Source organism: Schistocerca americana, chromosome 6, assembly GCF_021461395.2.
Source record: "Schistocerca americana isolate TAMUIC-IGC-003095 chromosome 6, iqSchAmer2.1, whole genome shotgun sequence".
Classification (NCBI taxonomy): domain Eukaryota; kingdom Metazoa; phylum Arthropoda; class Insecta; order Orthoptera; family Acrididae; genus Schistocerca; species Schistocerca americana.
Genome location: NC_060124.1, coordinates 133,325,993 through 133,342,721, shown reverse-complemented (window position 1 = coordinate 133,342,721; position 16,729 = coordinate 133,325,993). Strand labels below are relative to the sequence as shown.

General features: G+C 42.1%; 1 protein-coding gene across 1 annotated transcript in view; it reads left to right on the top strand.

Annotated features, from left to right (window-relative positions):
- LOC124619413 (N6-adenosine-methyltransferase catalytic subunit) overlaps positions 1-16,729 on the top strand; it is a 73,365-nt gene that overhangs the window by 18,114 nt on the left and 38,522 nt on the right. The window contains exons 5-7 of the mRNA XM_047145776.1: positions 6,728-6,971; positions 16,342-16,468; positions 16,557-16,728. Coding sequence (XP_047001732.1) covers positions 6,728-6,971; positions 16,342-16,468; positions 16,557-16,728 — 543 coding nt within the window. The remainder of the gene's footprint in view (positions 1-6,727; positions 6,972-16,341; positions 16,469-16,556; position 16,729) is intronic.

Below are 16,729 nucleotides of genomic sequence, written 5' to 3'. Positions count from 1 at the left end.
CCATTACCAGTTACTATTGATGCTGTAAAACATGTACCGTCAAGAGCGATGTTCACCAACTATGAATTAAAGTTAAGTATTCCAGTAGTTACGTACGTTCTCTGCTACTACAAATTCCTTGTCCTGTTCCAGACCTCACGCCAGCCTGCGTGAGCTTAAACGCGTGCCTTTCGGCTTCCTGTCATAGTGGATTGGCTGTCTTGCCAATCCACAACAATTCACAATTCATAAAAGTTCCTATTAGCAACCATCTCTTCTCACAGGTAGGAAAAAATTCAGAACGTGGGGTTGGCCATATTGGCAAACATCCCAAACAGTCTTGCCAGTCGGATTTTCATAGTACATTGAAATGCTGCTACATTCAAAGATGAACAATACGGAATTTGTATTTACTTCATTGGCTAAGGTATAAAATGCAGTGGTCGAAACTTGGGGTGGAGAAGAAGGCTCGTCTTCCACCCTTATTTTTTTTAATTTATTTACTGACGTGAAGGTTTTGGCGCTAGTATTTATCTTTGTTCCTGCAAAGCATGCTTATACAGCGCTACCTATATTCGATGGCAGAAGTCACTTGTGGCGGCACCTACCAACATTTTTCAGAACTTCCACTTACTTTGCACTCGATTCTAAGCCGCAGGCGGTTTTTTGGATTACAAGAACCGGAAAAAAGGTGCGACTTAGATTCGAGTAAATATGGTAAATTTTCACCAGAGGCTGCAGTTTTTGAGTTATTTGAAAAAATTGTGCCAAACTTACTTTCAAATGCACCTCCACAATCTCCCTACACTGGGCTGGATTTTAGTATGTTGTAAGTGGCACTCCCACCTGCTGCTGTACAAAAATTTGTGACTACACAAACTGTTTCCACATTCACCTCTTTTTGGTCTTCATTGACTGGGCTGTCACATCACCAGCTTAGTCGGCTATTTTACTAACATTAAAAAATTTGATGCATACACTAATTTCCTTTACAATTCAATCTTGGTGTAACTCCTACGAACACAGTAGTTTTGTTGTAAGGATGCCACACAAACAAAATTATTTAATTAGTAATTTTACACTGTTAAAATTCACAAACTTGTGAGATAAAATTTACACAAACATCATTTACACAAGCTTGAAGAGTGACATCAGTTTTACAATTTGTACAAGCACAACTAAGTCAGTGGTGTAATAATAGCCCCCAAAATGAAGCCAAAAATGTTGAATCAGGAAATAATTTATGTAGTTACAGATTGTACAGTTGTAGGAGGGAGTGCTGAGAACAACATACTAAAAATCCTGCTTAGTGAGAGGTGAATGTGAGAGTGTGGGTGCATTTAAAGAACACTTTTGCACATTCCTCTTGAATAACTTGAAAACTGCAGCTTCTAGCGAAAACGTGTTCCAATACAAAATTAAACTATATTAAATTGTGTGAATTGGAGGTGGATGGGGGAGAGAAAGGGAAGGGAAGGAATCATTGAGATCAGCTGCATGTGACTCCTGCTTATTTGGCAGTTGCGTTAACTACTACAGCATTTGGACACAGTGTTTATCACAGTTGTGTGGGCCATTTCAGCATCCGTCCCGGCTAACCCACACTCTCACCAAGTGCAGCCTATCTGCAGTCTCTGTCCATGTCCTCCATGCTCGCTATATTCATATTCCTGTGGGAGGCAAATGTATTTGTGCATCTGCACTGAAGAGGTGGATTAATGGCCCGTCGAGGTGAATCAGTTATGTGAATACATGGAGCCCGTGCTTTTCAAAGGCCCAGCATACATTTTCACTTGTCACCACTAATTGCGTATAGAGTCCTGATGCAACTGTCATCAACAATTCCTTCTCTTATCTTTCCTTCCACCCCACCCCCCTCCCTCCCCACCACCTCCCCCTTCAGTTCACCTAATATGTGTTTGAAAGAACAGACACCACCCATTGATACATTAACTATCTACCAAAAAAGGCCCTATTAATGCTTTCTATTTTAATTCCCACTCATGACGTTTTTCAGATTCCTTGTATCACTCTCCTTCTGTTCCATGGAGAAGCAAGCAACCCTTCCCTGATTGCCATTTGTTACATGTTCGACACAATTATTTGCATGTAAAGGCCATGTATGGTCGCTGGAGGCCTCAGTGTTTTCTGTGGATTTGGATGTTGTCTCCGACATCCCGCAAGTGTCACCCCAGCATATTCTGCTCTCAATGGTAGTGTATGGATGACAGATTGAGTTTCATATAGCCATGGGAGTGTCGGTAAGCCTAATTATCTTAAATATGTACCGGCTCTTGGGCTGCCCTGCATTGCATTAGCCACTAACTCAAGTTGTTTCTCATAGAAAACAGTGTATTCCTTTGCGGGGACAATTTTCTGCACATTAGAAGAAAGTGGAATGGCAACTTACATTGTGAGTGGTAAATTTAGTAAATTCACTGTAGGTTGAAAATATTTGTGAGTTAGATGTCTCTCTCTTTTTTTTTTTTTTTTTTTGGTTTCCAGATAGTTGACAAAGTATGTTTAGCATCAGTCAATCCCAATCTTTACTACAGTTGTATAACTAGTTGTTTCAGAATATCTTCAATTAGACAGACAATTTGAGTGACACATCTCCCTCAAGTGTCTGCAGTCCCTAAATTTCGTCCACTCACGCCATTCCCTTCCCCTCCGTGATAAAGTCAAGGTCAAGTTGCAACATTGGCAGGACCTTGGCACTGTTCCTCCTATTTCAACGAGTCAGTGGGCCAACTCCCTGCTGGTGATTCAGTGGTGTTCATTTGTGGCGATTTTAAACAATCAATAAATGGGCAATTTGCCATGGACTCGTATCTCATTCTGTGGCCAGAGGAGTTGATGAATGTGTTAGGGGGCCAGTATTCCTCGTGTATCGACTTGCACGATGCATAATTGCAATTGTCCCTGGATGGGATCCCTCTTCTCGAAGTTTCTCAGTGCTCAACATCCTATTTGGGCTTTCATCAGTTTAATCACTTGTCTTTTGGAATATTATCTGGAACAATTGATTCAAGACATTTATTTTTGCCTGAAATACCCTGATGTCAGCTTGGTCACGAGGTCCATGTGCAAGGAGCATTTGCGGATTCTGCAGATGGTTTTCCAACACGTTCTGGAGAACAACCTTCATTGTAAATTAGAAAAATGTTGATTTTTTTCCAAGGTGCATCTTTTGTGTTGTGTGCTCTGCAAAGATGGCCTCGTCGTACAGGTGATCACTTCAGTGCCCAAGAAACTGCAGGAGTTAGAGTTCTTTTTGGGCAGGATTTCATAATATGATAAGTTTATTCCCCTGGCCACACACATCTGCCTTCCTCTTAACTGGCTTCGCCAGAAAGGGTTCATATTTGTCTGGTCTGCACTTTGTCAATGAATTTGTCACTCCCTGAAGCAGTGTTTGTGCTTCACACCCAGTTTGGCTTCTTTTACACACGGTAAATCTTTGATCTTGGCCAGTGACACGACCCTGTGTGGCGTTGGTGCAGTTCTGTCACATTGGAACACATATAGCACCAAACAGCCCATTGCTTACACATCAGAGCTGCTTTTCATGACACAACATAATGGTTCACGTGAGAGAAAAGGAGGCAGTGGCTATTGCATGGAGCAAAATTCCTACTTATAACTAACCACAAGCCACCAGTTTAATTATTCAGCCCTCATTCCAAACTACCGGGTAGGGCTGGCCACTGACTGCAGAGGTTGGTGCTTTCCCTCAGTAATTATCCTTATGACATTCAATACTGGTCCACCACACAGCATGCAAATGCAGATACTCTATCACAATTGTCAGCAGGACCAAATCCAGAAGTCAACCAACAGTAGGCCATCGTTTTTGCCTTGTATGGTGCCTTGCAGCAGACCTTGTTGCATTTTCCTTAGATGGCACAGGATGTCATGCCAACTGTGGGAAAATCATTTCAGTTGTCCATGTGGGGTGACCTGAGTGCACTCTTTTGGGAGTGGATTCATTGTGACATACGTTTGTGATTTGGTATTGTCCACAGAGTCCTCAAGCTTGCCATGGAAGAGCAAGACTGTTGAGTTGTCATCCCTCCAGCATTGCACCCTCACATATTCCAGCTGCTTCATTTGTTGCACTAGGTTATGATGTGTATAAAGGCTCTGATACATTGTCACATCTGCTGGGCAGAGACTGATCACAATGTTAGACACCTTGTGCAGGCTTGCATAGCCTATGCACAACACAATGCTGTGGCACCTCACCAGTTTTTCCTTGGCCATTTCCAGAGCATTCTTGAGTCACAATACACATTGACATCTTTTGAAAGCATGTGGTTGTTTGTGATTGATGCCTTGTCAAATTTCCCATACACCCCAAAACATGCTCCACAATGTTGACAGCAACAGTTTGCACATTGTCAGCCATTTCTGATATCAAGCCTCTCCCCTCCAGATCCTTGTATCTGACAACAACTGGCACCTTGTGTCATGGGAGTTTGAAGACTTTTGCATTTGCAATGGTATCAAGCATCTGACTATCACCCCATTTCACCCTCTGTCTAACTTGGAGGTAGAGCATTTTGTGCTCATGTTCAAGACCCATATAAAAAATCTGTCTTTGCCTTGTCATACAGTGATGCCCTATCAAGTTTGCTGGCTTTGTATCAGGTGATGCCAATTAACAAGGTGTAGTCAGGCAGAGCATTTGCATAGGTACCAAGTGGAGAATCTCTTGGAATTCTTGCACTCCAACTCGTATACCTTGGACCATCGCCGCTTGCCATGTTTTTCTCACAGCGCTGTTGTTTGGTCCTGGTGTCTTGGTCAGCAGCAGGGGTGGATGCCAGATGTAATAGTGGGCCACAAAGCATGGCAGTTGTTTGTAGTGGATGTCGGTCAAGCCTAGCTGAACCATCATTCTAATCAGTTGCGTCTGCAACCTGTTGGATCTTCGACACCATTGTCTCCAAGCCATCTGGGCATCGGGATCAGTCGTAAAGTTGTTCCAATGGAAGGCTCCCAGTAGTGGCAGTGTGCATGATGTTGCTGTATCCATTGCACCCTCCACTATCCTACCTTCAACCAAGGAATAGGGCATCTGTGGGATGGTTCCTGTGCATTCCACTGCAGTGTCCATGAAATTTGAACCAGTGCCCTCTTTTTCCCCACTCACCAGTGGCTGAGTCCTTACCTGTGCCCATGCCAGCTGTTACCCCAGCCTTCCTGCAGAGCAAGCTGTGTTGCCATTGTCTCCTTGGATGGTCAGTCCAGTCAGGGAGTCTCGCACCCATCTAGTTTTTGCACTAGAGGTCGTGGCACAAACTGGGCCATTTTTGGTCCTATGTGGCCTTTTTATGGGGAGGCATTTAGTACTGCCACCAGTGGTTGACATGGATGCAGAGGAGCTGTTGTTGGTATGGCACCAGAATAGCACAGATCACTGCCATGGGTGGCATGCATAAAGTGTGATGTGGGACAGAGCCATTGACCAGGTGTTTACCTGCTGGCAATAATAGGCCTGGCCTGCAGTTCTAAGTCCAGTTTCAACGCCCATGGACCAAGCCGTAGCCCCATCAATTCTATGTGCTCCATTGTCAATCACACGCATTGGTCGCATGTTGTGATTATCTGTGGTTTGTTCTCTATGTGGTGTTAAGGCTTTATGTTCCCTTGTAGATTAACACGGATGTCAAGATCCCCTAGATTAAGGTGGATGCTAGGATAGTTCCTTTAAAAAGGGCATGGCCAATTTCCTTCTTCATCCTTCCCCTGTCTGAACTTGTGCTTAATTGTTAATGAGCTTATCATCAGTGAGACATGAAACAATCTACCTTCTTTAATTTTCAAATGAGCTCAGATATCACATTTATCTCGATTGTGAACTTAACAAATATTCTCATTCAGCTGTGTTGATTTCTTTGCGGTAACATGGGATGTTTTGCAATGCTAAAGGTTTCAATGTCTAACAATTGAATGTGCCTTTGTGTGTGTACTCTGATCTCATTATGTGCAGTGTAAGAATAAATAATAATAATAATAATAATAATATGTAACTGATGTAATACTTCTTTTCTTGAGATCTCTTAAATAGAGAAGTTAGAAACCAGGAAGGGGTTGGGGGGGAGGGGGAGCGGAAGTAGTAACATCATTGCAATTAGAATGTGTGCTTAGCTTTGAAGATAGTTGGAGAAAGAACCTGGGAATATTTTACAAGACTGCTCTCACACATCCCAAAGATAACCAAAAGTGTCATAAATTATGATAAAGAGATTAAGACTGATATGGTAATACTCGTATTAGCAAGTATTGAGTTTTATTTCTGGAACTCGCAGACAACAGCTTCTGTGCACATTGCAAAACACTTGAGTTTAGATTTAAGCATTGCTATGTTTTACTGTACCTTGTGTGATTTCATTAGCTGAAGAAATATGGGGATTAATTTTTTAGCATAAGTTTGTTATGTAAACAGTGTAATCATGGCAATCACACACCATTTTTGCATGCAATGCAATAGCAGGCTTTGAAAACTGTTACCTGTCTGTACGCACAATTAAGGAGAGTTCATGGAAATGAAGAATTATTCCACTGTGGTATCCAGAAAATAAAATCATGCAGACATTTTCATTCTGATACAGAATATGAAAAACAGATCATGAAGTCGTATCATTAAAATATATGAAGTTTTTCTGCCTGAATTTATTACTGGGCCTTTTACCCCTGCTTACTTTTTAAACCACATTTCGATGTATACATTATTTGTTGACAGTGTGAAAGAGAACAGCAAAGATGGCAAACCAGCACTAGATGTTGTTTCTGCAGAGCACACCAAGCTTGTGGCCATGGTAAATGAGCTAGAAGGAGAAGAAAAAGCACGAACATTAGAGCAACCAACAGAAGAAGTGAGTCGAAAGCGGAAATGTGAGGGGGAACTTGAAGGAGAGCCTGCACCCAAGGCTGTAAAGACTGCAGCCTCTGACAGAGATAAGGATCCGAAGGCTGCTGATATTATGGTATGCTAAAAGTAGTAATGTGTCATTAACACATGTGATTTGTAATGTCTGTGAACATGTTTCAGCATCTACTACAAACATGATTGCGAAATTCTTCAATTCAGCCGTACTTCAAGTTGTGAAAGCAATTGCTGTAATTTATGAGGGTCCTGGTAAGAGGTTCAAAGCTAGCAGCACAGCAAATAAGATAATCTACTGCTTTTTATATAATATATTTAATTACCGTATCTTTTATTGATGGAGTCAAATACTCCCTCTCATCAGTGGTTTTCTAAGCTTTCAAGTTAACTCCATTTATTTGTGAAGATGCTGAGATACTGATGGAGCTGTATGTGTAAACATTTCTGCAGACATAAGAGTGATTATGTATCTTTCAGAAGAAAAGAATACTTTCTTTACATATTTCAACAAATTTTATGCTTCATCGGGTTCACTTGATCCAGAAGTCACAAAACGCAGTAGCTAAAATTCAAAAAATAGAAGCGAGAGAGCTAAGTAAGTGAACACCAATACTTGCAACAAAATTCACTTCAGAGAACACAACAGCATGTATCCTCAGATCAACAAATAAAAAAGAAGCTGCATCGAAATGTGAAAATATTTTGTTGGCACCCCAGCACACACATCAAAAGATTGAAGTGTTCGTTTTTTCTGCACATAGTTTGAGAGTGGAATGGTAGAAAAGTAACTTGAAGGTGGTTTGATGAACCCTCTGCCAGGCATTAAATTGTCAGTTGCGGAGTAGTCATGTAGATGTAGATCTAATTCAGATATGGGCAGAAAAGAAAAGAATAATGTAGAGGGACACCTCTATGTAAATAACATCACATACAGCAAATATACTGTGACAACCCGCAGGTACGGTTAATCAGACATAAAGAAGCCTGGTGACTTAAAAAGATCTTGTAGAGAGGTACAGGGAATTTTAGAATGTGAGGTTATCCAAACTTGAAGAAATTAAATGTTGTGTGGCTTAACAATGTTGTCTGACTTGTGCATCTCCAGGGGAGGCCATTAGTGTTCCAGTACCAGAGACAATCACCATACATCTTCATCTCAATAATTTAACACCAAATCCCAGATAACTTTTTGACCTCAGTGTTCAGTCAATAGGAATCTCAGAATGTGGAAGAAGTATATTGAGATTTAGGAAAATGTTATGGTAGGTTGCATTTTCATTCACTTGAGACATTCACTGTTGTATACTCTAGGCAGTAATGACGGGTGGCAAGTTGGTAAAGGTTGTGCAAATAAATGCATTGCAAAGTGCCATTGCAATGACAGAAGTATAGAAAAGGGTGGAAGATTTGGACATGGATGTAATGTGCAACTATGAAGAACATATCGGAAGTGGTCAGCAATGAAGCCCAGCTGAGTTCAGATAGTAATTACCGAATCCAGAACAGTGACTGAACATATCTGAAGTGGTCAGCAATGAAGCCCAGCTGAGTTCAGATAGTAATTACCAAGTCCAGAAGAGTGACTGCCATTGCTGTTTAGAAAGGGACATTACAGTCACAAAACTAAGTAAGGTGTGGAGTGAGCCTGCGGGACCCATAGAGATACTGGCTTGCTGACATGCATCTTTCCATACCAGCATGAGATAGCCCCATACTTAAGTCAGAGACTGGTTGTCACTATTGTAGATATCAGATATCATGTCATTGTTCTTGATGCCAAAGTAATATCCGTACCATGACAGCGGGGAGACTGAACAATAGGAGGGTCAAACTAGTAGACTTGATTCAAAAATTAGGCTTTCATATTCTGAATTGACTTGTTTCTACATTGTACATAATAGGAAAGCAGAAGAAACAATGAATGTAGACTTTGGCCACTAAAATTGAAGTTCAGTGCGTCTGAGAATGGCAAGTATTAGAGGGGGTCACTATGAGTGATGATAACATAATACCGTTTGACCTTAAAAAGCCTTAGCTAACTGTACCACTTGGATTTACAACTATGAAAATGTTGACTAAGAGCTTCTGAGGAATGAGGAATTACAAGCTCCAGAGACAATTTCCAATTTTTGCAGTGAAGTGCAGGCCTTATACAAAGCACAAAATGTAGTTTAAGATTGCATTAAATTACACCATCAAATGAAGAACTGATGACTCAAGTGAAATCTATAAACTTCCTCTACTTGGAAACCAGGAAGATGTGTAGAGGTGAAATTCAAATCAAGCAAATAAAAAATCATGCCAACCAATGAGCCTTTTGAATACCCTAAATTACAAGAAAAGCTATTCTTATTGCGGTTACGTACCCATTTAGAGCTGACTAGAGTCAATAGGGGTAAAAGATCTATCAAAGATTCAAGAGCACAGCCAGAAAAAAATGGATTTTTAGCTCTAGTGCAGAGCTGGTGCTTGCACAACAAACTGCAAATGGAAATAAATAAAACAAATTGTACACTTCTGAGTGATAAATGTCCAGGCACAGAATCTGACCACCAGGCAAAATAAAATGTCGATCAAAAGCCAAAATTAGTATCTGGACAACAGAGTCTGATGACTATTGAGCACATAAAAGCAGTCTCTGAATTGGCCTCAGAAATCATGCGTAAGACAGTTAGTATCACTGCAGTTTACTATTGGGTGCCACCTGACAGTGAGGTGGTATCATTAGGCAACCCTAATGGCTATAGTTTCATTCATAGCCATTGTTTGTCCAAATAAACTGAAGCAAGAATGACCAGTAAAGATTCTGAGATGAATGCAGAAGAAAATACTCTTACTATTGATGGCTGCTTATGGAAAACCACCAATAGATTTCCTACTCATATTCATGGGAATATAACCTGTAGACCAACATGAACGAAGAAGAGGAACCATGTATGGCCTCCAAGGAGTAAATATAAGAGAAGTGCAGGCCATAACTGGAGAGTTACTAAATAGTGGACATGCAGCATGAAGAGGGATGAACAAGGAATGGCAGAATGGGGGAAGAGATGTGCTGGCCATAGTGTGGCTAACTTCTGCCTTATGTTAAAAAATAAGTAGGATGAAGCAATTACGTCTATGGTCCATTTTATGTCTGGGCATGTGCTAAGGTTAAAAAACAGAAAGAATATTATGTTTAGTTAATAACTAAACATCTTGCAGAAGCCTCTTCAGGAACCTTGAGCTTCTTACACTTTTGTACCACTACATTTACTTCCTATTTGTGATTTATAATAAGTGACCCCTCTATGACCACGGCCTTGCTGATGTAGGATGGCATGCATGCCTCAACAATATAGGTAGCCTTACCACAGATGCAACCACAATTTAGGGTTTTCAGTGGAGAAGCCAGAATAATGCATGGATCCTAAAGAGGGGCATCTAGTAACTGGAATCTGACACGACTCGTACATGCAGGCTGACCGTCCGAGAGTGTTGACGGTGAGTCACCAAAACCACAGAAAGAAACAACTATGGACAACAACAATAGTTATGGACGGATACAACAGAATGGAGAGACTGAAGAGTGAAGCATATCGAGATCCAAGACGTATCAAGATCAGGAACCCAGCAATGATGGATGTGACATGTGATACCACAGCGCAGTTGGAACACAACTGACTTCTGAGCCCCTTTGTTGCCGGCTTTGTAGGGCCGCTGTGAGTGCCGATAGGCCGGCACAGTGGATGTAGCCAGCGCACAGCACTGTGATGGCAACAGCAGTGCTCGCAGGTTAAAGGGGCTCAGCCTAGCGGTTGTCATCTATGTCTCTGCCTTGTGGCAGGCTGTCCCTCCCCCTCAAAATGGGCGCATAGGGCCTGAAGCGCCCGGGCTGATGTTTTGGGAGGTGAACAGGTGCTGTCCTGTCAGTGGAGGCCACCAGCTATGAGAAGGAGCACAGGACATAGGGCACTGCACTGGGGAACTACAGAGTGGGGGGTGACTGTGGAGCAGACAGAGGCTGTGGTAACTTCTCGACCGCCATACCTGTGCCTAGGGGAGCTACCGACAGTTCCAGGAGTGCAAATGGCACTCATGAGGCGAGGGCAGCAACTCCAACTCAGAGTGACCCACTGGTGGAGGATTAGGCTGGAGGCGGAGACAGAGATGGTTCAATTGCCGATGCTCCAAACCTTTTGGGTATCATCGGTTGTAAGGCACTGCTCATCAGTGGCCACTACCGTAGCTGGCATCCATGAGGGTTTTGCCTCTCAGGAGCATGCCCAAACAGCCGAACCAGAAGGGTACCGTCCAGCATGTCAGGTCTGGAGTGCCAGGAGATGGAGGAGGGTATGTGGCTGTTGACCATGTTCTGCTGGGCTGCAGTCGAGGACAGGGTTGGACCCATATGTGCTCAGGAATATTGTGAGTTCTGCCATTGTGGTAGATGCACCCGTGGCCTTCAACATTTGTTGCTTAAATGTGCGTAGCATCCACTCTGCTTCACCATTGGAGGAGGGGTGGAATGGAGGGCTACATAGGTGTTTGATGCCATTAGCAATGCACAACTACCGAATCGGGAGCCAATTGGAACATTATGTCATGGATCAGGGAATCGAAATATGAGGTTTTGCAAGACATGCTGGCACAGGTAAAATCACAACGACAGCTCAAACCTTGTAAATCAGTCACCTACGAGTGATAAGACTGGTCGCCGTGCTTTTGGTACTGATGGAACTCAAGGCACAATGCAACAACTTGCAACTATTGTGAATAATAGGTCAACAACATCGAAAACATTTCCTTGAAAGTGAGTGCAACCGAGTTTGAAAGAGGAGCCAACTTTCTAAGTAAGTAAAATGTCTCCAGGGAAGCCCAAGAAAGGAAGAACAATCATTGGGGAGTGTTATCAGAGACCCTAAAAGCGGTAAAGTGCTGTCTGAGCTGCAATGTACATGTCCCAATCCTCCTTGGTATTGTTAAATGGTGGAAATACGAGTGGGCCGGACTCCGCCCGGGAGGTGACCATAGTCGAGACACGTTGTGCACCTGTAATCAGTGTGACAGCAGCTGAATTTACTGACACAAAATGTCAGTTTGCTGATGGAAGTACTGTTGCAATTTCTGCTGCAGGAGCAGCTGTTGTTGTTGCTGTTCCAGGGGCTGTACAAGTTTCATGTCCATGTGCACCGGGAACCTTTTACCTCGTTGCCAATTCTAGTAATTGGAATCCGACACAGCTTGGAGCTGCAGGCCGACCAGATGAGAAGATAGACGGTGAGTCACCAAAACCACAGAAAGACAACAGCTGTGGACAACAATGAAGATGACAACAATAGCTATGGATGGATACAACAGAACACCTAGTCCGAAGACTGAACCATATCGAGACCCTAAACATGGCAGGATCTGGAACTGAACAACGATGGATATGACATATGATATCAGAGCAAAGTCAGAACACGACTGACATCTGTCAGCTTTATAGGGCCCCTGTGAGTGCCAGTAGGTTGGCATGACAGGCTTAGCTCGGTCGCAGAGCTGGGGTGATGACAGCAGTGCTCGCATGTTATAGGAGTGCCGCCTAGCAGCTGTAGTCTACGTCCATGCCTTCCGGTGTGCCGTCCAAATTGTCAAACCAGGATACTACAGGACAGCTGCCTTTCCAGTTATTCCATGGTTAACATTCTGGATGATTGGCTGATCTGGCATTGTTGCGCAGGTACTGTGAATGGCTGAAAACAAAGAGAAACTAGAACTTTTATTTTTCCAAAGGACATTCAGCTCTACTGTATAGTTAAATGATGATGGCTTCCTCTTGGGTAAAATATTCCGGAAGTAAAATAGTCCCCCCTGTGAATTCCCAGATCAGGAACTACTCAGGAGGATGTCATCAGGAAAAACCAAACTGGAATTCTGAGAGTTGGGGCGTGGAATGTTATTAATAGGATAGTTAGGTTTGAGAATTTAAAATGGATAGGTTGAAGTTAGATGTGGTGGGAATTAGTGAAGTGCTGTGCCTGCAAGAACAGGACTTCAGGTCAGGTCAGCATTGCAGATGACGAAGAGACTGAAAGAATTTGTAACAAGATAAAGGAAATTGTGCAGCCAGTTCAGGGAGACAAAACTTTTAATCGTGGTGCGTGACTGGAATTCAATAGTAGAAAAAGGAACAGAAGGAAAAACAGTAGGATAAAATGGACTGGGAAAAGAAATGAAAGAGAGAGCCATCTGGTAGAGTTTTGCACAGAGCATAATTTAATCATTGCTAACACTTGGTGTAAGGATCATGAAAGAAGGTTTCATACATGTGAGCGACGTGGGGACACTCAAAATTTCAGATTGGCTTCATAATAAGACAGAGATTTTGAAACTAGATTTCAAGCTTTAAGACAGATTGGGACCTAATCATAATTTATTGGTTGTGAACTGCAGATTAAAACTGAAGACACTGCCGAGAGGTAGGAAGTTAAGGAGGTGGGATGTGGATATGTCAAAGGAACCAGAGGTTATTGAGAGTTCAGAGGAAGTGTTAGGCAAAGTTGGAGTGAAACAGGGGAAATGAATACAGTAGAAGACAATTGCATATCATTGAGAGATGAAATAGGGAAGTTAGAGGAGGATCACAAAGGTAAAAAGACAAGGCCTCTTGGAAATAATGTAGGAGACATTGAATTTCATTCATGAAAGAAGAAAATGTAAAAACGAAGCAGGTGAAATGGATTACAAATGCCTAAAAACGAAATTGGAAGAAAATACAGAATGGCTAGAACAAATGCAAGGCTGTAGAAGCATACATAACTAGGAGAAATAAAAAATCTACTCACCAAGCAGCGGCAGAACACACACATAAAAGACAGTTGTGATTGGCAAGCTTTCGGAGCCAGTGGCTCCTTCTTCAGGCAGAAGGGTTGAAGGGGAAGGAAGAAGGGTGAAGGAAAAGATCTGGTCTAGGGAAAAGGGTAGATTTTGGGAAAGTCACACAGAACCGCAGGCTGTCTTCCCTTCTCATCCTGTACGGTAAGTCTCCCCTGACCTGCATTTCTGGTTGACTTTTCCAAAATCTTCCCCTCTTCCTAGACCTCTCCAGTCCTTTTCCTTCACCCTTCTTCCTTCCCCTTCAACCCTTATGTCTGAAGAAGAAGCCATTGGCTCCAAAAGCTTGCCAATAACAACAGTTTTTTGTGTGTGTGTTCTGCCACTGCTTAGATTTTTTATCTATCCATTAAATAATTTTATCAATAATTGATTGTTTTAGTTGTTATAACCAGGAGAAAAATAGATGCCACCAATAGTGAAATTAATGAGATCTTTAGAGAAATGACAAGCAACTGTATGTACATCAAGAGCTCAGATGCCTAGCTAGTACTAAGCAAAGATGGATAAGCTGAAAGATGGAAGGAATATATATAGGATCTGTATATGGTAAACCAACTTGGAAGACAATATTGTAGAAAGAGAAGAGGAAGTAGGTGAAGATGAGAAGATGAGAAACATGATACTGCAAGAAGAATTTGACAGAGCACTGAAAGACCTACGAGGAAACAAGTCCCCTGTATGACAACATTTTAACAGATTTTTTGGGATCCTTGGGAGAGACAGTCATGCCAAAACCATTCCACATGGAATGCAAGATATGTGGGACATGTGAGATATCGTCAGACTTCAAGAAGAACATAATAATTCCAATTCTAAAGAAGGCAGATGCTGACAGGTATGCATAGTACACCAGTTTCATAAGTCATAGTTGTGAAACCATGTATGGAAGTGAAATATGGACAATAAGCATTTCAGACAAGATGAGAATTGAATGTTTTGAAATGTAGTGCTATAGAAGAATGAAGTTCAGCTGGTACTGCAGATGGAAACTCTCCATACAACATAGTCTTCATTCACGTAAGCTCCCTAGCCTCAAATTTCGCTAGTCCCCGTCTTCCATTTGCCTATTCCCTTCACTGATCCCACACCTGCTGTACACATACTTTCCGTCCCGCCAGTACACTTGCATAAGCCTTTCCCATTCTCTACTTGTCTCCTGTCTACCTTGCCTCCCCCCCCCCCCCCCCCCTGCAAAAAGAAAAAAAAATAAAAATAAAAATCTCCTACCCCCCACAGCACAGCCTCCCAATGCTGTATCTAGCAGCCCACTATCCTATCCCTACCACATCCCTGCTTGCTCCAACAGGCAGCACTGAAATCTTCCACCACCCATACTCTGCTGCCCCTCCCCATCCCATGCCTCTTTTGTATCCCCACCAGCCATTCCACCATGCCTCTTTTGTTTCCCCACCACCCATCCCAGCAAAGACAGCTGCTCATCTCAGATGCAGTCACAGTCAGGCATTAGTGCCTAGAGGAGATGGTGGCCGTGTGTGTGTGTGTGTGTGTGTGTGTGTGTGTGTGTGTGTGTATATTGTCTAAATCTGACAAAGGGCTTAGTCTGGTAGCTGAATAATATCTAGCAGTCTTTTCATTGTGCCTGTTTGCTATTCAATACCTCCTTCGTGTGATGAGTAGCATCTATCCTTTCATGTTGGTATTATTGAATTGGGGAAAAAAGAAATTTGCGGTGCAACTTGACTAGAAAAAGGGGACTGGTTGATTGGACACATCTGGAGGTATCGAGAAATGGAAGGGAGTATGGCGGTAAAAATTTAGAGGGAGACCAAGGCTTCAATATGGTAAGTAGGGTCAGATGGGTGTAGAATGTGATAGCTATGGAGGGATGAGTAGCCTTATACAGGATAGCATGAAGAGGTGCATCAAATCAGTCTTCAGACTGCAGGTCAAAAAATAACAACAAGAGTGAATTTAGAGCGAACTATGGATTTCACAAGCTCAATACTAAATCTAAAAATAATTCCTATGTAAGCTATACATCCCTGTATAGGGTTCAGAAATGAGTTTTGTTTCCTTGTGCAGAGGAGTTTTAACAGATTTCCAGTAGACACCAAGTAAGAAATTGAAAATTCAAAATATTCAAAATGAAAATAAAAGAGTTTTATTGGCAACTCTAATGAAGTAATTCTCTTAAGCATCAGTGTGAGTAGATTATCACTTAGTCATAATTTGTTGTTAGTATAATTTACAGGAGTAGTCTCCAGTGGCTGCTCCTACTAACTAATGAGGAAAGCCTCCTGTCTTGGTTAAACACTGTAGTAGTAGCAAAAGGCCATTCTAAACACTGTTGGCTATTTGGCTAGTATGTTTGGAATGAATACCAATGGGTGCCTGTAGAGTTTGGTCACATAGTGTACCTGGTAAATGAAACAAATCAGTAGCTGCACCCTATGCCGCTGTTCACCATTGCTGAAACAATAAAAAATGACAACAAACAGCAATGAAAGTTAGCACTGGTGAAGTAATCTCATCTAGTATTCAGAATTCCTAACAGAAGTAAAGCACTACCAGAATTTGTTGGCATATTGTTACAGTGTGAATTAGTATGCCAGTTTTAGTTGCCTAAAATAGATGTTTTTGTTTCACAGTCACTTCTCTCCATGCCTTCAATACGTGAAAAGGAAAATAAGAAAGTTGGTGAAGAAATTTTAGACCTCCTCAGCAAGCCTACAGCAAAGGAACGATCGCTTGCTGAGAGATTCCGCTCACAAGGAGGTGAGAAAAATTAATGTATACCTTTCAGTGACATTTATTATTAGCTAAAATTTTCCTTCTCATTAAAGGCCTCAAAATATTGTATCAGGTGCTCAGGTGATGGAGTTTTGTCCTCATGGGACGAAGGTTGAGTGCATGAAGGTTAACTCTGCTGAAGCCTGTAAGAAGCTACACTTCAAAAAAATTATTCAAAAACACACAGATGAAGCCCTTGGAGACTGTTCTTTTTTAAATACATGCTTTCATATGGATACATGCAAG